We start from the raw sequence: 25362 nt of genomic DNA on the forward strand, positions 1-25362 counted from the left end.
CATCACAGCTTTATAAATGAAAAGTAGATTGGAAGATATGTCAGCTCTGGCACCTTTTCTACATCCACTCATACATTTAAGTGAGTTAATAGAATATCAAACATTCCCTCCTAGAAAGTGTCATTCTGATAAGAAATTAGAGTACAAGTTATTTACAAAGCCTGTAGTCTAGTGTTGACAGGAAGAGACTGTTTTTAATTGCATAAGACAGGTTGTGTTAGTCATTGTTGAACCTGATCGGATTACACGTAAGACACAGTAGCTTGTCATAGAAAATGTACAAAAACACATTTGAAAGTTACATCACCTTCCCAAGTGAAAGGAACAAGCATGTGCACACAGTTTAACGGGTCCGGTACAGTCTCCAGAGCTATCCCATCTCTGCTTCAAATGTCACAATTCCCTTGGTTTGAAAGTGTCAAAAGATCCAAGTCCGTAGTCTCTGAGGTGTCGGTCCGCAAATGATTAACAATCAGTTTCTTCAAAACCGTGGAAAGACTCCAGATCGCTGTCCTTCTCAAACACTTGTTTGAGTGCTTGCGGGTTGGGTGGCGGCGAGGGCAAGGTGTACGCCGACGTAATGTCCGAGCTCACCCCTTTGTCCTCTGGCTCCACCTTCATTAGCACTTCAGCGCTCTTCGACCTTGCTGGAGAAAGCATGACCAGAGCCTCGGTCAGGCTCTGCACCAGTTCTGCCGGGCCTTCATCTCCTTCCTCCTGTGGTGGTGTGCTGACCATCCTGAAGGACTGCTGGAAGATCTGGGGCTGCGTTGCCAAGCATGAAACCAGGTCACCTAGACATTCCACCAGCAGTAGGGCCAGGTCACCTGGCCCCAGAGTCACAGCTCCTTCATTCTGGGTGTGTATCTCACACCAGCGGGCCTGTAGAAACTCCTTCATAACAGGCACCACGCACAGCTCCAGGGGCTGCAGGCGGCAGGAGCAGCCGATGGGAATCACCGCCGGCAGGGTGTTGCTGCTGTTGAGGGCAGCCAGGAAGTCGTCAGCCAGGTGGCCGTGGTGGGTGTCCATGATCAGCAGACCTTTTCCCCCTGCCTGGGGGTTCACATGCTTCTGCCACACCTTAGAGAGCCACAGCTGGAGTCGCTCGTCGTCCGTAAAGCCTTGAGGGCGTGCCTCCAGGAAAACAGAGTCCGGAATGGCCTTCTGGAGGTGTGGAGGGTTGCCTTTGAAGAACACCATTGTGGGCAGCATGGTCCCGTTGGCCAGCCCCGCTAGGACCACCTCTATCAGGGGCTCCCCGGTGCCGATCAACTGAAACGCCTCAGGGTCCGTCTTGAGCTTATCCAGGTCCACGAAAACAGAGAGCTCGTCGATGCATCCAATGGAGGGTGGCCGGAAACCGACATCTTTGACTTGCTTGCAGACAAAGCGAGTGAAGATGCGGACGCTCTCGTATACGTTGCGCGGCAACGGGTGCTTGGCCGAGCAGGTGGCCTGCAGGCTGAGGTTGTGGCGGAGCATGAACTCCACAGCCCACTCGTAGAACTCACCGATCTCATGCGACTCCTCCAAGGCCTGCGTGGCTGTCTGGAGCAGGTTTTCCTCTGTGACTGGCAGCTGCTGCTCCCGCTGGCACATCACCCACTCTGCGATGCGGTCCGTGCTCCAGATCCAGTTTTTCTGGAGGCGCTGGTTCTCCTGCTGCAGCATCCAGTCCTGGATGAGATCTGGCTGGGTGCCAAAGCGCAGGGTTGCCTGGGGGAAGCCATTGCACAGGGCATAGAGCATCACCTTCAGCTGGTGCACCGTTAATTTGGTTGACCCTTCTTTCCTGGATTTGTCCATCCTGGCCTCTCCTCCGTGGAAAAGCTCTCTGTGGCTCAGCCCCTCGGACCCCACTGCCTGGGGCTCCATCACATGGCCCAAGCCACCGACCTTGGGGGTTGTCCAGACACCATTGGAGGCAGTGGAGGGCATGGTTTTATTGGGACCAAGGACCGTGATAGTCATGCTGGGTTTGGAGGATAGGAGCGGTTTGATAGAGAGCAGGGTGGAACTATTGCCAGCTGGTAGCAGATGGATAGGCACAAAAGACCCTCCTTGACCTGGGTTGATTTCTGGAATGACAATGCTACAGGGGGAAAAGAAACACATGTTCGTTTTCAGGTAGCTCAGTCAATGACACACACATTTGATAAAGAAGCAATGGAGTGTCACAGTAACTAGGCTTCAACTTGAGAGCCAGCTCAATTCTGTCCAACTAAGTTATTTCACTCTATAAATAAGAGGATATTAAATACCTTTGAGAAGCCTCAGGCACATCTGAAAAAGAAAAGAAAAAAAATCAACTAAAAGGTTGCCATATAGAAAGGATTGACCTTATACAAAGATACTTAAATATCAGAAGGTGGAACTCAACTTAACCTTCCACCTCCAGCTTGCTGAAGCTTGCAGCATCATGGTCTGGGTGATCCACCAGGTGGTTGGCCATCATATCACCCACCTTGGTTCTGTAGTTACACAACCTGCACCTCATCTCAACCATTCTGAAATGGGACCAAGAGGGTTTTGAGCAATCAGGATTAAAAACACACTACATTCAATTAAACACTGACCCCAAAAATTGTCTGAGGAAATGACTTACCTTGGGTATGACTCATACATGGCCAGATATTGGGTGGTGCTCTTGCGAGTCACGTGGTTACTGCAAATGAAGAGACAGAAAACGTGTCATACACCTTTCTCCAAACCAACATTTCACTTACCCTCTGATGTAAGAAATCATTTGGGGAATCTTCAGTTGAGCAATGTCACTCACTTGATCATGTGGTTGGCGTAAGCCCGGGAGCAGCAGGTGCAGTAGCGACACAAGGAGCACTGGACGTAGGTGGGGAAGTGGTTGGCAAAGTCAGGAATCTTAAAGGTGCACTCCATGCAGTTCTGTTGGGCCAGCGATGCACTGTGGAGAAGGAAGGAAGAGGCAGGTTACCCATGATGCACAGCGATGGAATGTCAAGCTTATCCATTTTTGATATTCAATTTCTAGCTGCATCATCCTAAAACACTGCTCCAAATTATAAAATGGTCAACAATTTTGCATTACGGCAAAGTTAAAAGATTTGTTTACAGTATTAATTTAAACTCAATCGAGTCTGAATAAAGCTTGGCGTCAATTCCATTTCGTGCCAATACAATCAGGGGGGAAAACATCAACCCTCTACCTCATCTGGAACTTAGTGAGCAGCTTCATCAGGCTCTCGACAGGCTTCTTCTTGGGCTCTGGTTTTTGGGGAGCAGACGGAACATCAATCACTTTGGAGGGTCGGAGGTCTCCTCGACCCGAAGACTCCTGATGGTAGTACTGCTTGCCCTGCAGCGCGTAGGCCCTGATGGTCACCTGGAACACAGAAATATTCTTAGACCACTTAATATACATGACTAATATTCCCATAATGGACAGGGAAAATGCATAACATTCACACCACAATATACTTTCCAATCACAGAGAAGAGACAAAATATTTATTTTTTGGTCTCTCACACAAAAATTCAGAATATCACAGCCTAGCAATCACTCACAAATGTGCGCGCACACACATACATACATTAAACCCAGCTCACGTTCCCTATTAGTGGGTGAACAATCCAACGCTTGGTGAATTCTGCTTCACAATGATAGTCTATTCATGTTCTGAGAAATGAAGCCTGACGAGTTTCAGAAGGAAGTGCTTTGTTTCTGGACATTTTGAGCCTGTAATCAAACCCACAAATGCTGATGCTCCAGATACTCAACTAGTCTAAAGAAGGCCAGTTGTTTTGCTTCTTTAATAAACACTACAGTTTTCACCTGTGCTAACAATTACAAAAGGGTTTTCTAATGATCAATTAGCCTTTTAAAATGATAAACTTGGATTAGCTAACACAACGTGCCATTGGAACACAGGAGTGATGGTTGCTGATAATGGGCATCTGTACTGCTATGTAGATATTCCATGAAAAATAAAAGTTGTTTCCAGCTACAATAGTCATTTACAACATTAACAATGTCTACACTATTTCTGATCAATTTGATGTTATTTTAGTGGACAAAAACAAGGGCATTTCTAAGTGACCCCAAACTTTTGAACGGTGGTAGTATATATATATACATATATATACATATATATATACATATACATATATATACAATACACATATACACACACACAGTGGGGCAAAAAAGTATTTTTAATGAATTTATTTGCAAATTATGGTGGAAAATAAGTATTTGGTCACCTACAAACAAGCAAGATTTCTGGCTCTCACAGACCTGTAACTTCTTCTTTAAGAGGCTCCTCTGTCCTCCACTTGTTACCTGTATTAATGGCACCTGTTTGAACTTGTTATCAGTATAAAAGACACCTGTCCACAACCTCAAACAGTCACACTCCAAACTCCACTATGGCCAAGACCAAAGAGCTGTCAAAGGACACCAGAAACAAAATTGTAGACCTGCACCAGGCTGGGAAGACTGAATCTGCAATAGGTAAGCAGCTTGGTTTGAAGAAATCAACTGTGGGAGCAATTATTAGGAAATGGAAGACATACAAGACCACTGATAATCTCCCTCGATCTGGGGCTCCACGCAAGATCTCACCCCGTGGGGTCAAAATGATCACAAGAACGGTGAGCAAAAATCCCAGAAGCACACGGGGGGACCTAGTGAATGACCTGCAGAGAGCTGGGACCAAAGTAACAAAGCCTACCATCAGTAACACACTACGCCGCCAGGGACTCAAATCCTGCAGTGCCAGACGTGTCCCCCTGCTTAAGCCAGTACATGTCCAGGCCCGTCTGAAGTTTGCTAGAGAGCATTTGGATGATCCAGAAGAGGATTGGGAGAATGTCATATGGTCAGATGAAACCAAAATAGAACTTTTTGGTAAAAACTCAACTCGTCGTGTTTGGAGGACAAAGAATGCTGAGTTGCATCCAAAGAACACCATACCTACTGTGAAGCATGGGGGTGGAAACATCATGCTTTGGGGCTGTTTTTCTGCAAAGGGACTAGGACGACTGATCCGTGTAAAGGAAAGAATGAATGGGGCTATGTATCGTGAGATTTTGAGTGAAAACCTCCCATCAGCAAGGGCATTGAAGATGAAACGTAGCTGGGTCTTTCAGCATGACAATGATCCCAAACACACCGCCCGGGCAATGAAGGAGTGGCTTCGTAAGAAGCATTTCAAGGTCCTGGAGTGGCCTAGCCAGTCTCCAGATCTCAACCCCATAGAAAATCTTTGGAGGGAGTTGAAAGTCCGTGTTGCCCAGCGACAGCCCCAAAACATCACTGCTCTAGAGGAGATCTGCATGGAGGAATGGGCCAAAATACCAGCAACAGTGTGTGAAAAAGACTTACAGAAAACATTTGACCTGTGTCATTGCCAACAAAGGGTATTTAACAAAGTATTGAGAAACTTTTGTTATTGACCAAATACTTATATTCCACCATAATTTGCAAATAAATTCATAAAACAATCCTACAATGTGATTTTCTGGATTTTTTTCTCATTTTGTCTGTCATAGTTGAAGTGTACCTATGATGAAAATTACAGGCCTCTCATCTTTTTAAGTGGGAAACTTGCACAATTGGTGGCTGACTAACTACTTTTTTGCCCCACTGTGTGTGTGTGTGTGTGTGTGTGTAATATATATACACACACACACAAGAAAAAGTATGTGAACCCTTTGGAATTACCTAGATTTCTGCATAAATTGATCATCAAATTTGATCTGATCTTCATCTAAGTCACAATAATAGACAAACAGTGTGCTTAAACTAATAACACATTTTATTTTTCTAGTCGATATTAAATACATCATATAAACATTCAGTGTAGGTTGGAAAAAGTATGTGAACCCCTAGGCTAATGACTTCTCCAAAAGCTAATTGGAGTCAGGAGTCAGCTAACCTGGAGTCCAATCAATGAGACTAGATTCGAGAAGTTGGTTAGAGCCGTCTTTCCTTATAAAAAAAAAACATTTGAATTTGCTATTCACAAGAAGCATTGCTTTATGTGAATCATGCCTCGAACAAAAGAGATCTCAGAAGACCTAAGATTAAGAACTGTTGACTTGCATAAAGTTGGAAAGGGTTACAAAAGTACCTCTAAAAGCCTTGATGTGCATCAGTCCACGGAAAGACAAATTGTCTATACATGGAGAAAGTTCAGCACTGTTGCTACTCTCCCTAGGAGTAGCCGTCCTGCAAAGATGACTGCAAGAGCACAGCGCAGAATGCTCAATGAGGTTAAGAAGAATCCTACAGTGTCAGCTAAAGACTTACAGAAATCTCTGGAACATGCTAACATCTCTGTTGACGAGTCTTCGATACGTAAAACACTAAACAAGAATGGTGTTCATGGGAGGACACCACAGAAGAAGCCACTGCTGTCCAAAAGAAACATTGCTGCACATCTGAAGTTGGCAAAAGTGCAGCTGGATGTTCCACAGCGCTACTGGCAAAATATTCTGTGGACAGATTAAACTACAGTTGAGTTGTTTGGAAGGAACACACAACACTATGTGTGGAGACAAAAAGGCACAGCACACCAACATAAAAACCTCATCCCAACTGTAAAGTATGGTGGAGGGAGCATCATGGTTTGGGGCTGCTTTGCTGCCTCGGCCTGAACAGCTTGCTATCGTCGCCGGAAAAATTATTTCCCAAGTTCATCAAGAGATTTTGAAGGAGAATGATAGGCTATCTGTCCGCCAATTGAAGCTCAGAAGTTGGGTGATGCAACAGGACAACGAACCAAAACACAGAAGTAAATCAACAGAATGGCTTCAACAGACGAAAATACACCTTCTGGAGTGGCCCAGTCAGAGTCCTGACATCAACCCGATTGAGATGCTGTGGCATGACCTCGAGAGAGAGCAGTTCACACCAGACATCCCAAGAATATTGCTGAACTGAAACAGTTTTGTAAAGAGGAATGGTCCAAAATTCCTCCTGACCGTTGTGCAGGTCTCATCCACAACTACAGAAAACGTTTGGTTGAGGTTATTGTTGCCAAAGGAGGGTCAACCAGTTATTAAATCCAAGGGTTCACATCCTTTTCCCACCCTGCACTGTGAATGTTTACACGGTGTGTTCAATAAAGACATGAAAACATACAATTGTTTGTGTGTTATTAGTTTAAGCAGACAGTGTGTCTATTGTTGTGACCTAGATGAAGATCAGATGAAACTTTAGAGGAGTACCTGTGGATATACACTGCTCAAAAAAATAAAGGGAACACTTAAACAACACAATGTAACTCAAAGTCAATCACACTTCTGTGAAATCAAACTGTCCACTTAGGAAGTAACACTGATTGACAATAAGTTTCACATGCTGTTGTGCAAATCGAATAGACAACAGGTGGAAATTATAGGCAATTAGCAAGACACCCCCAATAAAGGAGTGGTTCTGCAGGTGGGGCGCACAGACCGCTTCTCAGTTCCTATGCTTCCTGGCTGATGTTTTGGTCACTTTTGAATGCTGGCGGTGCTTCCACTCTAGTGGTAGCATGAGACGGAGTCTACAACCCACACAAGTGGCTCAGGTAGTGCAGCTCATCCAGGATGGCACATCAATGCGAGCTGTGGCAAGAAGGTTTGCTGTGTCTGTCAGCGTAGTGTCCAGAGCATGGAGGCGCTACCAGGAGACAGGCCAGTACATCAGGAGACGTGGAGGAGGTCGTAGTAGGGCAACAACCCAGCAGCAGGACCGCTACCTCCGCCTTTGTGCAAGGAGGAGCAGGAGGAGCACTGCCAGAGCCCTGCAAAATGACCTCCAGCAGGCCACAAATGTGCATGTGTCTGCTCAAACGGTCAGAAACAGACTCCATGAGGGTGGTATGAGGGCCCGACGTCCACAGGTGGGGGTTGTGCTTACAGCCCAACACCGTGCAGGACGTTTGGCATTTGCCAGAGAACACCAAGACAGCAAATTTGCCACTGGCGCCCTGTGCTCTTCACAGATGAAAGCAGGTTCACACTGAGCACGTGACAGACGTGACAGAGTCTGGAGACGCCGTGGAAAATGTTCTGCTGCCTGCAACATCCTCCAGCATGACCGGTTTGGCGGTGGGTCAGTCATGGTGTGGGGTGGCATTTCTTTGGGGGGGCCGCACAGCCCTCCATGTGCTCGCCAGAGGTAGCCTGACTGCCATTAGGTACCGAGATGAGATCCTCAGACCCCTTGTGAGACCATATGCTGGTGCGGTTGGCCCTAGATTCCTCCTAATGCAAGACAATGCTAGACCTCATGTGGCTGGAGTGTGTCAGCAGTTCCTGCAAGAGGAAGGCATTGATGCTATGGACTGGCCCGCCCGTTCCCCAGACCTGAATCCAATTGAGCACATCTGAGACATCATGGCTTGCTCCATCCACCAACGCCACGTTGCACCACAGACTGTCCAGGAGTTGGCGGATGCTTTAGTCCAGGTCTGGGAGGATATCCCTCAGGAGACCATCCGCCACCTCATCAGGAGCAGGCCCAGGTGTTGTAGGGAGGTCATACAGGCACGTGGAGGCCACACACACTACTGAGCCTCATTTTGACTTGTTTTAAGGACATTACATCAAAGTTGGATCAGCCTGTAGTGTGGTTTTCCACTTTCATTTTGAGTGTGACTCCAAATCCAGACCTCCATGGGTTGATAAATTGGATTTCCATTGATTAATTTTGTGTGATTTTGTTGTCAGCACATTCAACTATGTAAAGAAAAAAGTATTTAATAAGATTATTTCTTTCATTCAGATCTAGGATGTGTTGTTTAAGTGTTCCCTTTATTTTTTTGAGCAGTATATTTCAAGGCCTACCTTCAAACTCAGTGCCTCTTTGCTTGACATCATAGGAAAAAAAAAAAAAAATAAATAAAAAATAAAATCAGCCAAGACCTCAGAACATTTTTTGTAGACCTCCACAAGTCTGGTTCATCCTTGGGAGCAATTTCCAAACGCCTGAAGGTACCACGTTCATCTGTACAAACAATAGTACGTAAGTATAAACACCACGGGCCCACGCAGCAGTCATACCGCTCAGGAAGGAGACGTGTTCCGTCTCCTAGAGATGAACGTACTTTGGTGAGAAAAGTGCAAATCAATCCCAGAACAACAAAGGACCTTGTGAAGATGCTGGAGGAAACAGGTACAAAAGTATCTACATCCACAGTAAAACGAGTCCTATATCGACACAACCTGAAAGGCCGCTCAGCAAGGAAGAAGCCACTGCTCCAAAACCGCCATTAAAAAAAAGCCAGACTACGGTTTGGAACTGCACATGGGGACAAAGAAATGTCCTCTGGTCTGATGAAACAAAAATAGAACTGTTTGGCCATAATGACCATCGTTATGTTTGTAGAAAAAAGGGGGAGGCTTGTAAGCCGAAAAACACCTTCCCAACCGTGAATCACGGGGGTGGCAGCATCATGTTGTGGGGGTGCTTTACTGCAGGAGGGACTGGTGCACTTCACAAAATAGATGTCATCATGAGGGAGGAAAATTATGTGGATATATTGAAGCAACATCTCAAGATATCAGTCAGGAAGTCAAAGCTTGGTCGCAAATGGGTCTTCCAAATGGACAATGACCCCAAGCATACTTCCAAAGTTGTGGCAAAATGGCTAAAGGACAACAAAGTCAAGGTATTAGAGTGGCCATCACAAAGCCCTGACCTCAATCCTATAGAACATTTGTGGGCAGAACTGAAAAAGCATGTGCGAGCAAGTTGACCTGCAAACCTGACTCAGTTACACCAGCTCTGTCAGGAGGAATGGGCCAAAATTCACCCAACTTATTGTGGGAAGCTTGTGGAAGGCTACCCGAAACATTTGACCCAAGTTAAACAATCTAAAGGCAATGCTACCAAATACTAATTGAGTGTATGTAAACTTCTGACCCACTGGGAATGTGATGAAATACATAATTCTCTCTACTATTATTCTGTCATTTCACATTCTTAAAATAAAGTGGTGATCCTAACTGACCTAAGACAGGGAATCTTTACTAGGATTAAATGTCAGGAATTGTTAAAAACTGAGTTTAAATGTATTTGGCTAAGGTGTATGTAAACTTCCAACTTCAACTGTGTGTGTGTGATAGATATATATCTAACACACACACACACACACACACACACACAAATTCAAAATATCACGCACACACACACAAACAAACCTTGGTACCAGGCTTCAGGCCCTCCAGCTGCCGTGGCTTGAGGTGGGTCTTGTGGTACTGCACCTTGTGCTCTGCCCGGTCCTTGGCGAAGAGGAATTGAAGCCGGCACCGGTCACATTGAAACACAGTTTTTTTCTGCACACAAACACATAGGAAAATGGGTGGAGTGGAATAGACTGGCTGCCAATGGCCATAGATGTACCACATGTATCTGATGTGGCATATAGCCTCATTGGATTTACCTGGTGGCGGCTGTAGTGGTTCTGGTAGTTGCCGCTGGAGCGGAACACCTTGAGGCAGTAGGGGCACAGCAGATTGGCCGTGCCGTTGTGGAACTCACGGAAGTGGGCAAAAACGTCCACATACAGGGACGAGCGGTAGTCGCACACCTTCACAAAGAGAGAAGAGGGAGGGGTGAATTGCATTAGGAGACATTATGTGTTGATATAGTGAGCTATTCCCCTCGACAGGACATTGCGTAGAAATGCCCTGACCGGCCAGTTTATTAGACCACCCCGTTCATGAAAATGGATCGCTCATACAGACAGTGAGTCACGTGGCTTGACAAGCAGACAACATCAGGGCATTCCTTTATTGTTCAGTTTTACTTTGGAATGGGCAACACGAGTGACATAAGCGACAGAGCGTGGTTTTACCATCGGTGCTAGGTGAGCCGGATCCAATATCTCAGAAATGGCGGCCATCCGGGGCTTTTGTGTAAGCTAACAGGCAGGCCACAAACAGACAAATAATGGTGCAGTAAAACAGTGGTGTGCAGAACGGCATCTCGGAACGCACAACTCGTCAAGGATGGGCTTTTGCAGCAGACAACCACACCGGGTTCCACTCCCATCAGCTAAAAACAAGAAGTGGCTCCAGTGGGCACATGATCACTAACACTGGACAATTGTGGAAAAACATCACCTGGAACATGACAGCGAGACAGTTTACTTGAGTGGCCTGGTCAGTCCCTGGACCTTAACCCAATAGAGCATCTTTGGGGTGAGATGGAATGGGCTGCTCGCAGCATGAATATACCGCCGTCCAATCTGCAGTGATGCCATCTCGTCAGCATGGACCAACATCCCTGTGGAACATTTCCGACACCTTGTATAATTATCCAAAGAATTCAGGCTGTTCTGGAGGCAAATGGGGGTCCGACCTGGTGCTACATGGGTGTACCGAATGAACTGGTCGGAGAGTGTATATGGACTTAGAGACAGTATAAGTAATGACCAAGGGGTCAAGTGCGCTTAAATGGAACACAATTCCTTTATGCACTGTTCTCCTTGGGTATTATGACCATGAACTTAAAGGAAAACTCCACAAATTTTTTTTTGTATTTGTTTCATTAGTCCATTATTGATAGTCCCAAAATGTTTTGCATGTCAGCAATCAAAGTTTGAAGATCTATAACTTTCAAAATACAGAAATAACCCGGTATAACGCATTTTGTTTGATATATATTATATTGAGTCTGCAGAGAATTCAAATTTTATTTAGGGATGGCTTTCGATAAGTGTACTGAAATCCCTATTGAATGAAACTGTTGGCCAGCAAGTGGGACTGTTTTTAGCAGTTTAATCAAATTTATGCCACACCTACAAAGTCCGTTACACACCGGCATATGGTAAGTCTGAATACCAACTACTGAGAAGTGCTTCAATCAAAATGCGCAAAAAAGGAATAGTTTTCCTACGTCTGAATCGGGCCCCAAGTGGGCACTGTTTACCTGGCAAATGTAGGGCATCTCTCCCGGTTTGTGGGTGTTCTTCATGTGCTGCAGAAAGACAGGCTCGCTCTCGTATGCCCACTCGCAGATCTTACACTTAGCTGTGATAAACAGAAAAAAGGCTCGAGAGTCACGTAAGCATTCAAAGTGCTCAGTCCTCTTGCTGTATGCATGTATTGAAAGTCACTCTGGATAAGAGTGACTGCTTACTAACGTGGCAACGAAATTCTAAACTAATACATGAAATTGTTTTAAGATAGTTAAATAATCCTTGGCATGACCATTTGGTTTAGAATTTTAAGACCCCTTAAGTTATCAAAAAAAGAATATGATACACTGAATTTGGCATTACTGCCATTTACCAATAGAAACGTATTGAATTACAGATTCACTACATGGAAGAACAGATAGTCCAACAGAAAATCTAAAGGAAGTTTGTTCTGAAGTGTCTGTCCTATATCTGAGAGATAAGAAAGATCAGGAAACTATTTTTTCTTTTTTACATGTATTTTATGCACTAAACTATCTCCATATACACTTCCATTCATTTTTTTAACCGGGTACCGGGAACCTTCAGACAAGTCTTGTGAGCGACCTGGAGCATGTTCACGAGAGTCTCAGCTTTCAACAGAGGGGTCATATTAGTGTGTAGCCAAAATCATCGGACGCTACATACGATTTCGTAATAAGACCGATTATTGGGATGTCTCATGGTCTGACATTCACCGCAGATATCAGTGAATACGGTGGATAGAGCCGCAGCCCACGCAAAAACCCCCCGGATATTTCTAGTTTAAACAGACGGATTTTGATGGGGATTTTGTTATTATGTTAATTTGATTTCCGCAGGGGGCGTGACCATTATAAGCAAAGGGTTCAATTCACCCAATCCCCAACAAGGCAATATATCAGCATCTAGTGCGGATTCAATGTGCTCTGACTGCGTGGGAGAATGTTGGTGGGACGGCAAGTGCCAATAGATTCACTTTGTTTTAGCGACAGTGACTGTATGTGGTATGACAGAATGGTTGGTGGGCGAGTGGGGAGCGAGCTAGTCCTCACTGGTGGACTCCAGTTGGCTGTGGACGCTCTCCACGTGGCACTGCAAGCGGAAGGGAGTGGCCAAGTTGCGGAAGCAGTGCTGACAGGAGGTGTGCGTGTCCACCTCGCCGTTCTGCTGCGCCGTCATCTCCACGTGGTGACGCATGTGGTTCATCAGCCTGGAGGAGAGGGAGGAGTGGAAGATGGAGGACAAAGCGGGTGAGAGGGTAAGATTTCAGTCAATTCAGTAAAACATGGCATTTATTTGAAAACATAACATGGATTCCTGTTTCCCCACACTCCATCCACTCACTTGATGTTAGTCTTCAGGGTCTTTTCGCAGTGGACGCACTTGAAGATGCCCGGCGGCTTCTCCACTGGTGCACCACTCAGGTTGCGGCCCTTGTCCACGCCGTAGTAGAAGTCCTCCACCAGCATGATGAGCTTGCCCTGCTGGTCAGCCTCCAGGATGGAGCTGCCACCGTCGGGCACATACAACGGTCGCACCGGTGTGGTGATTGGCTCCTTGGAGGTCTTGGAGAAGGACGAAGACGAGGAGGAAGGAGAGGAGGCGGTGGCTTTGGAGGACTTGGAGGACTTGGAAGATTTGGAGGGTTTGGAGGAAAGCTTGGCCGTGGCATTGATAGCATCCAGGCTCAGGGCGATCTGCTTGCTGCAGAGCTAGAAGAGGGACCAGTAGGGTAAATATCAATATTCATACAGCTCTATCTATTACCATTATCAGCATTTAAGACTTCACAGGACGCTTTTAGAGAAGATGACATAATAGCAGAGGATTTTGCCACATCAGGACGAGCTTTCAACAACAGTCCTTCACGGTCGGGCCTGGGCTAATCATATCTATATGAACATCAACTAAAAAGTTAGATCCATTTCCCAAAGAGAGTAGTGTACCTAAGGCACACTTACACACATGAAACCCCGGAGGGCGTTGACCAATTTGTACTCGGATCCACAGCGCTTGCACATCTTTGTCTTGGCGGGGGCTGGTGCAATCACTGCAAAATAAACACCAGTACACTGGGTAAGAAAACTATTTCATGTGCCAAATCACGGTACACAACGGGGAGCTTGGTCAGTAGTAAATGACCTTTGACTTCAATAGGATATTCTATTAGTATAGACAATTTCTTGTTTGGAGTGGTAAAACGACAACAGGCTACACAGTAGTAATATCTGAATGATGTATGCAGTACACCAACCTATTTCTGTTAGCTGTTACAGGAAAACGGTGTGTTCCTGGAGACTACTAACCTCTGAGGGGTGCACTAGGAGAGGGAGCCGTGCGAAGACCACTGGTAGCAGGGGACCTGGTAGTGCTGGGAGCTGGTTGCAGGGTCGGATGCTGTTGTGTTCTGGGTGAGATTGTCAGGGGGCTCACAGCATGGCTTAATGCTGCACCTGAAGAACTGGCTGATACAATCCCCCCCACACACACACACACAAAGCAGGATTAGTGTCCAAGACAATGATCCATGACAGAAATCAGAAGGTGGCTTTTTTTAATAACAATAAAGTTTACCCTTTGAGATTCGACTTAAATTCACACTGACTAATTGGTTTGCTAAGACTGTAATTTAACGTACAATCCCTGTGTTCAACTTGTGAAGAGACTGATGGCCCACAAGGACTAGAGCCTTCCTTACCTGTGACAGATGGAGCGGTGGTGTGGAGGGTCGCGGGGGAGGATGAGAGGGTGACCCCGCCGGAGGCCACAGTGCTGATGGTCTGGACTCCGTTGGTGGTGCGGATGGTGAGGGTGACGGGGATCCGCACTGTGGTGAAGCCGCTGGCAGACGGTCTGCCCCTGGCCTGAGACGGGACCTGCTGGGGCGCTAGCTGCAGCTGGGTTCCCTGGCCTGGAGGAAAAACAGTAGTGAGCTGCTCACAATAGGCAGATTTATTCGACAAAAGCAATGTCGCAAAAAAAACCAAATAACATGGCGACGGAAGCTACAGGAGAAATGTTCTTAAGGTCGACAACATTTTTATCTGTGCGACAGAGGTGGATTTTTCCTTTTGTCAAACTGAATAAATTATTATTGCCAACGTGATGTTATCTATAAAGCTCTACTCCACATTTAAATTTGAAATGCTGACTGTTTGCAGGACAAGGATTGTCCTGACTTTCAAGAATGCCTAAAATTGCTACGCTTTGTTTTTCTGCTTGGCTGGATGCAAGTTTCACCATCAAATGATGTCAGATCTACAGGAGTGCAAGTCTCACCATGGCGCGGACCGTTAGGATATGTTGGCATATGACAATTATTCTTGCATTCTATCCATGCTGGCTTTTGCAGCCTACCTGACACATGAAACGGACAGGTGGGAGGGCATTGTCTATTTGCATTTTACAAAACACTTCCCACTGGAAAATATTAATCCATTCTTTTATCACCCAAAGTTTGCATGACACAATTACAGAACACAAAACACTCCGTCACATATCTCTGGATCCCACTAAAAAGGTGGTTACGTCTAGGTTTCAGGTGGGCAGTGTAATACTGGGGTTATCCATCAGGACATTGATAAGATAACAAGAAAATACATGTCTAATGGTTAGCTACTTACCACCAGGCAGCACGGTGATGGGCTGGCCATTCAGGATATATCCTACCGGTTCGGCACTTATGGTCTGTGTCCCCCCTTGAATGTTCTGCACCACAGAAAGACAAAAGATCCTAGCAATGACTTAACCTCATTATTCCTATAGAAAAACAAGTCCGTGAAGCGCAGCCTGGCCCACTGTCATCAACCTAAACGTTCGCTGCTCAGCAGTAATCTAATTGAGAACAATCAGGGCAGGGTTCAGTTAGAAATATATGATATAGAACAAACACGTCTCTCTCTGAAATTCAGAAGAAGCAATCACGTCTGCTCGATTCAGGATATACCCCGCTGGTTTGACACTTATGGTCTGTGTGGCCACTTAACTGTTCTGCACCACAGAAATGACACCGCAATCAGTACGTTTACATGCACACTAATAATCCAATATTAAACTGATTATGGAAATAGGCCGAATATGGCATTAGTCATGTAAACACCTTACTCTGCATTAGAGGTCGATCGATTGTGATTTTGCAATGCCGATACCGATTATTGGAGGACCAAAAAGAGCCGATACCGATTAATTGGCCGGTTTTTATATTATATAAATATATATATATAAAATTGTCATTATTACAAATATATATATTTGTAATAATGACAATTAAAACAAGTGTTCATTAAGTATTGTTGTAACTTAATATAATACATAAATAAAATCAATTTAGTCTCAAATAAATAATGCAAAAACAGTGTTGGAGAAGAAAGTAAAAGTGCAATATGTGCCATGTAAAAAAGCTAACGTTTAAGTTCCTTGCTCAGAACATGAGAACATATGAAAGCTGGTGGTTCCTTTTAACATGAGTCTTCAATATTCCCAGTTAAGAAGTTTTAGATTGTAGGAATTATAGGACTATTTCTCCCTATACCATTTGTATTTCATATACCTTTGACTATTGGATGTTCTTATAGGCACTACAGTATTGCCAGCTTAATCTCGGGAGTTGATAGGCTTGAAGTCAGAAACAGCGCAATGCTTGAAGCACAGCGAAGAGCTGCTGGCAAATGCAGGAAAGTGCTGTTTGAATGAATGCTTATGAGCCTGCTACTACTCAGTCAGACTGCTCTATCAAATCATAGACTTAATTATAATATAATAAAACACACAGAAATAGAAGCCTTAGGTGATAAATATGGTCAAATCAGGGAACTATCATTTAGAAAACAAAACGTTTATTCTTTCAGTGATATACGGAACCGCTCTGTATTTTATCGAAAAGGTGGCATCCCTAAGTCTAAATATTGCTGTTACATTGCACAACCTTCAATGTGATGTAATAATTATGTAAAATTCTGGCAAATTAATTACGGTCTTGTGTGTGTAAGAAATGGTCTCAACACAGTTCGCAACGAGCCAGGCGACCCAAACTGCTGCATATACCGACTCTGCTTGCACTGAACGTAAGAGAAGTGACAGAATTTCCCTAGTTAAAATACATTTATGTTAGCAGGCAATATTAACTAAATATGCAGGTTTCAAAAAAGATATACTTGTGTATTGATTTTAAGAAAGGCATTGATGTTTAAGGTAAGGTACATTGGTGCAACAACAGTGCTTTTTTGCGAATGCGCTTGTTAAATCATCACCCGTTTGACGAAGTAGGCTGTGATTCGATGATAAATTAACATGCACCGCAGGACAAGCTAGATAACTACACATGGTTGATGATATTACTAGTTTAACTAGTGATTATGTTAAGATTGCTTGTTTTTTATAAGATAAGTTTAATGCTAGCTAGCAACTTAACTTGGCTCATTGCTGCACTCGCGTAACAAGTGGTCAGCATGCCACGCAGTCTCCTCGTGGAGTGCAATGTAATCAATGCCGATTACCGATTGTTATGAAAACTTGAAATCGGTCGACCTCTACTCTGCATATCTTAAATTGGCGTACGGTAATAATCAAAGTAAGCATACGCTGATTAAAACACCTGGTTTTCTGAGCAATCTTTTGAAATATTAGGACAAGCAAATGCCTTAAATCAGCATTCTAGATTTGTATTTGATCTGCACATAGGCTTGCACGAACTCCCTTCTTTTGCGCGAGTGAAGTTAGTTCAGAAAAACTAAATGTTTATCTTTGAAATACACTTACTGTACAAAACATTAGGAACATGACAGACTGACCAGGTGTATCTAGGTGAAAACTGTGATCCCTTATTGATGTCACCTGTTAAATTCACTTCAATCAGTGGTTCCCAAACTTTTTGTTGTCCTGTACCCCTTCAAAACATTCAACCTCCAGCTGCGTACTCCCTCTCCAGCACCAGCGCACTCTCAAATGTTGTTTTTTGCCATCATTGTAAGCCTGCCACACACACACACACACACACTGTATGATACATTTATTAAACATAAGAATGAGTGTGAGTTTGTCACAACCAGGCTCGTGGGAAGTGACAAAGAGCTCTTATAGGACCAGGGCACAAATAATAATCAATAATGTTGCTCTTTATTTAGCCATCTTACATTTAAACCTAATTTGTTCATTGAAATGTGTAAATAACTCACCACATGTTAATGAGAAGGGTGTGCTTGAAAGGATGCACATAACTCTGCAGTGTTGGGTTGTATTGGAGAGAGTCTCAGTCTTAAATCATTTTCCACACACAGTCTGTGCCTGTATTTAGTTTTTATGCTAGTGAGGGCCGAGAATCCACTCTCACATAGGTACGTGGCTGAAAAGGGCATCAGAGTCTTAACAGCGCGATTTGGCAAGGCAGGATACTCAGAGCGCAGCCCAATCCAGAAATCTGGTAGTGGCTTCTGATTAAATTAAACTTTCACAGAACCGCAGGTTGCAATTTCAATGAGGCTCTCATGTTCAGATATTGGTAAGTGGACTGGAGGCAGGGCATGAAAGGGGTAACAAATTCAGTTTGTGTCATCCGTTTCGGGAAAGTAACTGCGTAATTACACACCCAACTCACTCAGGTGCTTCGCTATCCATTTCACATTGTCCGTAAACTTGAGCTCATTTGCAAACACACAAAAAAAAAAATGATACAATGGAAAGACCTGTGTGTTGTCCTTGTTAATGCAGACAGAGAAGAGCTCCAACTTCTTAATCAAAGCCTCAGTTTTGTCCCACACATTGAATATAGTTGCAGAGTCCCTGTAATCCTAGATTCAGATCATTCAGGCGAGAAAAAACATCACCCAGATAGGCCAGTCGTGTGAGAAACTCATCAAGCAAGTGGTCTGACAAGTGAAAATGACGGTCAGTAAAGAACTAAGCTTGTCTCTCATTGAAAAAAACGTGTCAATACTTTGCCCCTTGATAACCAGCGCACTTCTGTATGTTGTAAAAGCGTTACATGGTCGCTGCCCATATCATTGCATAGTGCAGAAAATACACGAGAGTTCAGGGGTCTTGCTTTATTAACAAAGTTAACCATTTTCACTGTCGTGTCTAAAACGTCTTTCAAGCTGTCAGGCATTCCCTGGGCAGCAAGAGCCTCTCGGTGGATGCTGCAGTGTACCCAAGTGGCGTCGGGAGCAACTGCTTGCATGCGCGTTACCACTCCACTATGTCTCCCTGTCATGGCTTTTGCGCCATCAGTACAGATACCAACATGAGCAGCAGCTACATTTGGCTACATACGGACCATTAGTGGAATTCCCGCGAGAGAGTAACGGTTAATGTGATTGGATGTTAATTATTTGACTAGGCTACCTGTATTTGACATTGTGTTGTTATTTCGCTGAAAGCTAGATGGTTTCATTTTATTTTTGGCAGAGAAACGAGGCCTCACCCCAAAAAAATGTAAAATAAAAATCACCCAAATGTATAGCCCCGTTGGAAAATATAAATGGACTGTTCGAAAATGTGTAGAAACATTTTAATTTGGCGTACCCCGACGGCATTGCGCATACCCCCTTACCCCAGGTTGGGAATACCTGGTGTAGATGAAGGGGTGAAGACAGTTAAAGAAGGATTTTTTAGCTGTGAGACAATTGAGAAATGAATTGTGCATGTGTGCCATCGAGGATGAATGGGCAAAATTTGAAATTTTCGGCATTTATCAAAGCCCCATCCCGAAGCCTGATTTCAGATGTGTCCATGTAAACAGGATTATTAGGGAAATTGTTCTTCTTACAAAGCAGGTAAACATTTAAATTAAACTATATTAATCTGACTATCCACAATCATATTATTGTGGGGATGTAACTGTACTCACTGAGGCTCAATCTTCCTATAGAAAAACACAAGTCCATGAAGAGCTGCATGGTCCACTGTTGTCAACCTGAAACGCGCTGCTGCTAATCAGCAATCTACTAAAAACAATCCCTCCATCACTAGTTCATATAGAAATATGATGTAGAACAAACATGCTTCTCTGACATTCAGAATAAGGAATCATGTCTGCGTACCTGTGTGGTGAATATGATGTTCTGCCCAGTGGTGCTGCTGGTGCTAGGCAGCATAGTGGTCGGCATCTGCAGCACCTGAGGCATGGAGGTCTGAAGAGGCTGCAGCACTTGAGTCATAGCCTGAGTCAGGACCACTGGTTTGGGTAGTAACGGTGCTGCAGAGATGGGCAAAAGTCAATATACTCCCTATGCGGCTTAAACAGGTTGGTCCCGTGTGGCTCAGTTGGTAGAGCAATGGTGTTTGCAACGCCAGGGTTGTGGGTTCGATTCCCACGGGGGACCAGTACGGGGGGGAAAAAATGTATGAAATGTATGCATTCACTACTGTAAGTCGCTCTGGATAAGAGCGTCTGCTAAATGACTAAAATGTAAAATGTAAATGTTGCATGTGTCCATTGAAACATGTGTTATGCTACATGTCAGTAAGTCAAAAAAGAAATGAAGTCAAAACAGTTGCCAAGAGTATACGTGTAACTGCCAAAATAATGGAAGCACTTGAGTAAATGAGGGATACAGAGGATACTGTTAAAAAATAGAAACGCAATATTTCAAAGATTTTACTAAGTTACAGTTTATATAAGGAAATCAGTTAATTGAAAATAAATTCATTAGGCCCTAATCTATGGATTTCACATGACTGGGCAAGGTCACAGCCATGGGGGGGCCAGGCCCACCTAGTGGAGAGCCAGAACCAGCCAATCAGAACAAGTTTTTCCCCACAAAAGGGCTTTATTAGAGACAGAAATACTCCTCAGCACCCCCTCAGACAATCCCACAGGTGAAGAAGCTGGATGTGGAGGTACTGGACTGGCGTGATTCCACGTAGTCTGCTGTTTTGAGACTGGTTGGACATACTGCCAAATTCTCTAAAACAACGTTGGAGGCGGCTTATGGTAGAGAAATTAACATTCCTGCAGTCAGCATGCCAATTGCATGCTCCCTCAAAATTTGAGAAATCTATGGTATTGTGACACAAAACTGCACATTTTAGAGTGGCCTTTTACTGTCTCCAGCACAAGGTGCACCTGTAAATGTATCATGTTTAATCAGCTTCTTGATATGCAACCCCTGTCAACCCCTGGATGGATTATTTTGGCAAAGGAGAAATTCTCACCAACAGGGATGTAAACAAATGTGCACAACATTTGAGAGAAATTAGATCTTTGTGCGCATGGAACATTTCTGGGAACTTTTATTTCAGCTCATGAAACACCACTTTACATGTTGCATTTATATTTTTGTTCAGTATATATTGAAGGCAGGTGCTTCCACACAGGTGTGGTTCCTGAGCTAATTAAGCAATGAACATCCCACCATGCCTAGGGTCATGCATAAAAAAAGCAGGCCATTATTTAGTCTACCATGGCTTCGCCCCCATAGGATGACAATGGACCCACCCACAGGGCACTGAATGGGTAGATGAGCATGAAAACAATGTAAACCATATGCCATGGCCGTCTCTGTCACCAGATCTCAACCCAGTTTAACACATATGGGAGATTCTGGAGCAGCGCCCAAGACAGTATTTTCCAACACTATCACAAAATTATGGAATATCTTGTGGAAGAATGGTGTTGCATCCCTCCAATAGAGTTCCAGACACTTGTATAATCTATGCCAAGGTGCATTGAAGCCATTCTGGCTTGTGTTGGCCCAACGCCCTATTAGAACAATGTAGTTTTCCTTTATTTGCCAGTTTCCTGTATATTCCATTTTTAAATATCATGCCAGAGCACTCACCAAGGGCAGGCATGGGTTTGGTTGTGATGTTACTGCCGCGGCTGAGGTGCATCACCGAAGTGTCATCGGGAGGTACTGGGAAGGCAATTTAAAGAACCATGAACTGACGACGATAGAATATGACAATGATACTGATGAAACTGTTGCTATTGAGAATTGAGTCCCAAAACATACAGAATGACATGACCGAGGGAAGCAGGTTACACCGAGTCTGCACAATCACCTTTACTGGGTCCTTTGCTTGTTTCTTCCATTTCCTCATCTGGTTGCTGTTGCCACGGCGTCAGATCCTCCTCCACACACTCCATGTGAAGCTCCGAGTCCGTGGCGTTGACCTCAGAGTCTGTCATGTTGACATCTGAGTCCGCCATGCTCATAACTGTAGATTAGTTGATATAATATGGATGTTATGATGATGTCTATGATCATGTTTTAGAATATTGGCACATGACCTGGACAAGACAGTGTGGCAATCATGCAAAGTCAGAAAGGGGAGCATCAGCTCTTGCTCCTTGTGTATCTTATTCGCTGCATGTGTGTTGTCCAGTTATAAGGGGGAAGCTGGTGTGGTTGTAGTTACAGAGGATAGGGAAAATGTATGTTCTTTTTATTGTCTTTACCAAATTTTGTGCATGAACTGTGTGTATAAATCCCATTAAAGATGCACTATACAGAAATCAGTCTTCCATTTCCTGGTTACTAAAATTCTACTAGTTTGCTTAATTTCAGTTTATGTGACAAAACAAGTATAGTGTAGAGAATCATTATACCATCTAAACCGTTATGAAATATATTTTCCATAACCAACAACATTTTATTTTCAGCTGGTGTACAAAACTGAAAGTAAAAGGCGCAAAAACGAAACTTAAGAACGGAAACATAGACATGCTAGACATGCTTTAAAAAAGTGAATGACAGATCTATAAAACATTTCTATGTACATTTGGTCTGGTCGCCCAAAAAAAAGGTGTGAAGAGAAAATGCTGCTCATGAACACTGGTCCAAAATCAGTTTCCAGTCTTCTAATCTTCACATTCCCTACAACTAGCAATACAAACTAACTTGTCCTGGATCAGTAGTGACATTCGGATAGTGCATTGCGCGTGTGCATGGCTTCCTGCAGCCCACTCTGCAACGACTCCATGCAAACAGCAAGACTTGAGCTAGCACCACTGCTAACTAGCTAGCAAGCTAACTGAGTTCAACAACTGGCAACATCTACATCTATCCACGAAGCATGCAAATGACTTACCTTGTTCACTCTTTTGCCGAAGTTAAATAAAAAGTACAACAAACCGTGGAGAAGTGAAGTGAAAAACAAAGATGTGTAGAATGGTGACTGCTACCGTTTTTCCCTTTTTGGCTCGCGTAGGAAGGCGCAAGAAAATCTCCACGTCACTTCCAGTTTTGATGTAGACGCTCTGATTGGCTACGATCTTAAAACAAGGGCGGGGTGACCATCTCCATCATGAAAAGCATACGATTACAACTTTTATAATGTTTCCATCTTCCAAAAATGTACTTTGCTCAACTCCTAATACACGCGCAGATATATTTTTGATACATTGGTGGATGTTGTATGACTATCTCCACATAATGTATATTCAAATTCGATGCGTTTCTCCATAGTACAAGTTGTCAGGCGTTTTGTTATAATGTTGCAGCCATGCATGTGAATGTCATAATAAGCCATTGTAAAAGGCTCACCACTTTTGCTTTCAAAGAGTCGTTTTATCTGTAGCCCTATTTACCTAACTGCGATTACTAGAAGCAATAGTAGTATGCTAACATTCCTTTTGTCAATCTGCCATTTCTACACGTTGTGAAGAAGTATCTGTAAACTGTGAAGTTAGTTGCACGATCATGTGCAAGTAACACCGACGCTGTTCTCAAACGCCAACCCGCTATATAAGGCCCACAACCTAACTATATAGCTAACTGATATATCAGAATTTCTTTCTTAATTTTTTTTTGTGGGGGGGGTTGTGTGTATTGTTTCGTATTGTTAGGTATTACTTCACTGAGGGAGCTAGAAGCATAAGCATTTCGCAACGCCTGCGATAACATCTGCAGAATGTATATAACGTAAGCAACCAATAACATTTGATTTGACCTAGGCCAAACCATTAAACAAAACGTAGCTAGCTCGTGCGTGTGAGTATAGGTGTTGTCTAGATAGCTACTAGCTACCTATCCTATCATCCGACTGGCCGACCGTTGCCCCGACCGTTTCCGATCGGAATTTGTTGATAGCTAGCTAACGTTAGGTAGCTGGTGTTAACTCATTTAGCTAGCTAATAATCTGTATGTATCCTCGCGCACCAGTCCAGCTACAGGAGGAGGCCAGGGTCGAGTGACAACTGGAGGTATTAGCAGTGGCTGACAAAGCTGGTGACCAAATGGATAGCTAGCTAACGTTACTGTAACAATTCACGCATCGAACTAGCTGGGTAACTAACGGTAGCCAGCTAGCTGAGCCTACTAATACATTTCTGCCAGTGAACATGGCCAACAGACTAAAACAAATATACATTTACCAGCCTAGGCAAAGCGAAAGCTAGCTAGTAGTTAGGTACCGGTAAGCAGAGTATTTCGCTGTAACCGGCGGCACCGGTATACATACAGGAGCATCCCAACTGGTAGATAGATGATGGGTCTAGCTCAGTTAGCTAAATGACAAAATTCACATGCGCATATTTTTTCTATGTTGCATTTGATTCTTTCCAAATTCACTAGTTACTAACTCAATATTGATATGAGTGTAGCCTGTAGTGGCGACCCGTCATTCAGGGCGGGGGGGTGTTTAGTATGTTATTTTGGCATTAATACTTGTCACATATCAGTTTGCAAACTATGTAAAAAAAAATATATATATATATATATATATATATATATATATATATATAATCATTGAGTTAATAAAGCTGCATACAAAGATGGTCTCTTTTTGCTTTCTGGAGTAAGGCAGCTCCAAAATTCAGGTGTTTCAGCCTAGCTCAGTACTTTCTGTAGTGGTGGGGCAGCCAGCGGAAAATGTTCCCCAGTTGCGCTGTAATTGGCTCAGTGTTCTGCTACTCATTGGGACACTGTATCACCGCAAAATCTACGGGGAGAGCTCGAAAATTCAAGCCCGTTGAATGCTGTTTTTGAGTTACATTAGAAGTGCCCATCCAAGGAGGCTCAAGGTCATTGGCCACAGATAAAAGGACGTCAAATCACGTTATATCTACAGTAGCTTTGATTGGACTGATCATTTCAAAATCTTAGCTAGCAAGCTAGTGATCATCATCATGAATCAAGTCGACAATCTATTGGCAAATCCTTTTCAATCCTTGTCATATGAAGAGAAATTATAGATAAAACGTATCGGTGTACATCGGCCATTGGACATAAACATTACAGAACAAGTTGGAATTCGCAAATTCAACAATGAGGGGTTTGGAAGGAATAAGTGGCCAACTGCAAGCATTACAAAGCATTCACTATGATCCCTATAATCACAAGCATTACGCTACACTCGCATTAACATCTGCTAATCATGTGTATGTGACAAATAAAATTTGATTTGATTTGACTAGCCTGCTATTCATTGGAGTGGATGTGTGGTCCAAGTCTGGGTTTAAGGGTCTCTTTTCCAAGCTTAAAAGGATAAACATTCAACATTGGCCATGCTGT

The 25362-nt window shown here is 43.8% G+C and overlaps 1 protein-coding gene across 1 annotated transcript; it reads right to left on the reverse strand.

Moving 5' to 3' along the window:
* Window positions 1-174: 174 nt before the first annotated feature.
* Window positions 175-23371, reverse strand: LOC123726761 (pogo transposable element with ZNF domain). Its single transcript, XM_045694706.1, has 19 exons — window positions 22940-23371; window positions 21911-22066; window positions 21688-21762; window positions 19948-20102; window positions 15535-15619; window positions 14610-14822; window positions 14218-14376; window positions 13873-13961; window positions 13256-13623; window positions 12964-13121; window positions 11902-12002; window positions 10412-10558; window positions 10170-10304; window positions 3186-3361; window positions 2783-2923; window positions 2609-2668; window positions 2389-2510; window positions 2265-2286; window positions 175-2095 (listed from the first exon to the last, which is right to left on the reverse strand). The coding sequence occupies exons 2-19, from the start codon at window positions 22062-22064 to the stop codon at window positions 466-468; spliced, it is 3990 nt and encodes a 1329-aa protein (XP_045550662.1). The 5' UTR covers window positions 22065-22066; window positions 22940-23371; the 3' UTR covers window positions 175-465.
* Between the last annotated feature and the right edge of the window lie 1991 nt (window positions 23372-25362).

Source organism: Salmo salar, chromosome ssa14, assembly GCF_905237065.1.
Source record: "Salmo salar chromosome ssa14, Ssal_v3.1, whole genome shotgun sequence".
Classification (NCBI taxonomy): domain Eukaryota; kingdom Metazoa; phylum Chordata; class Actinopteri; order Salmoniformes; family Salmonidae; genus Salmo; species Salmo salar.

Coding starts and splice junctions, on each gene's coding strand:
- LOC123726761 (XM_045694706.1), bottom strand. CDS start 22,064: ATGAGCATGGCGGACTCAGATGTCAACATGACAGACTCTGAGGTCAAC. Junction 3,362..10,169: donor GCCTGAAGCCTGGTACCAAG/GTTTGTTTGTGT, acceptor TCTGTGTTCCAG/GTGACCATCAGGGCCTACGC. Junction 2,669..2,782: donor TACGCCAACCACATGATCAA/GTGAGTGACATT, acceptor CTTCATTTGCAG/TAACCACGTGACTCGCAAGA.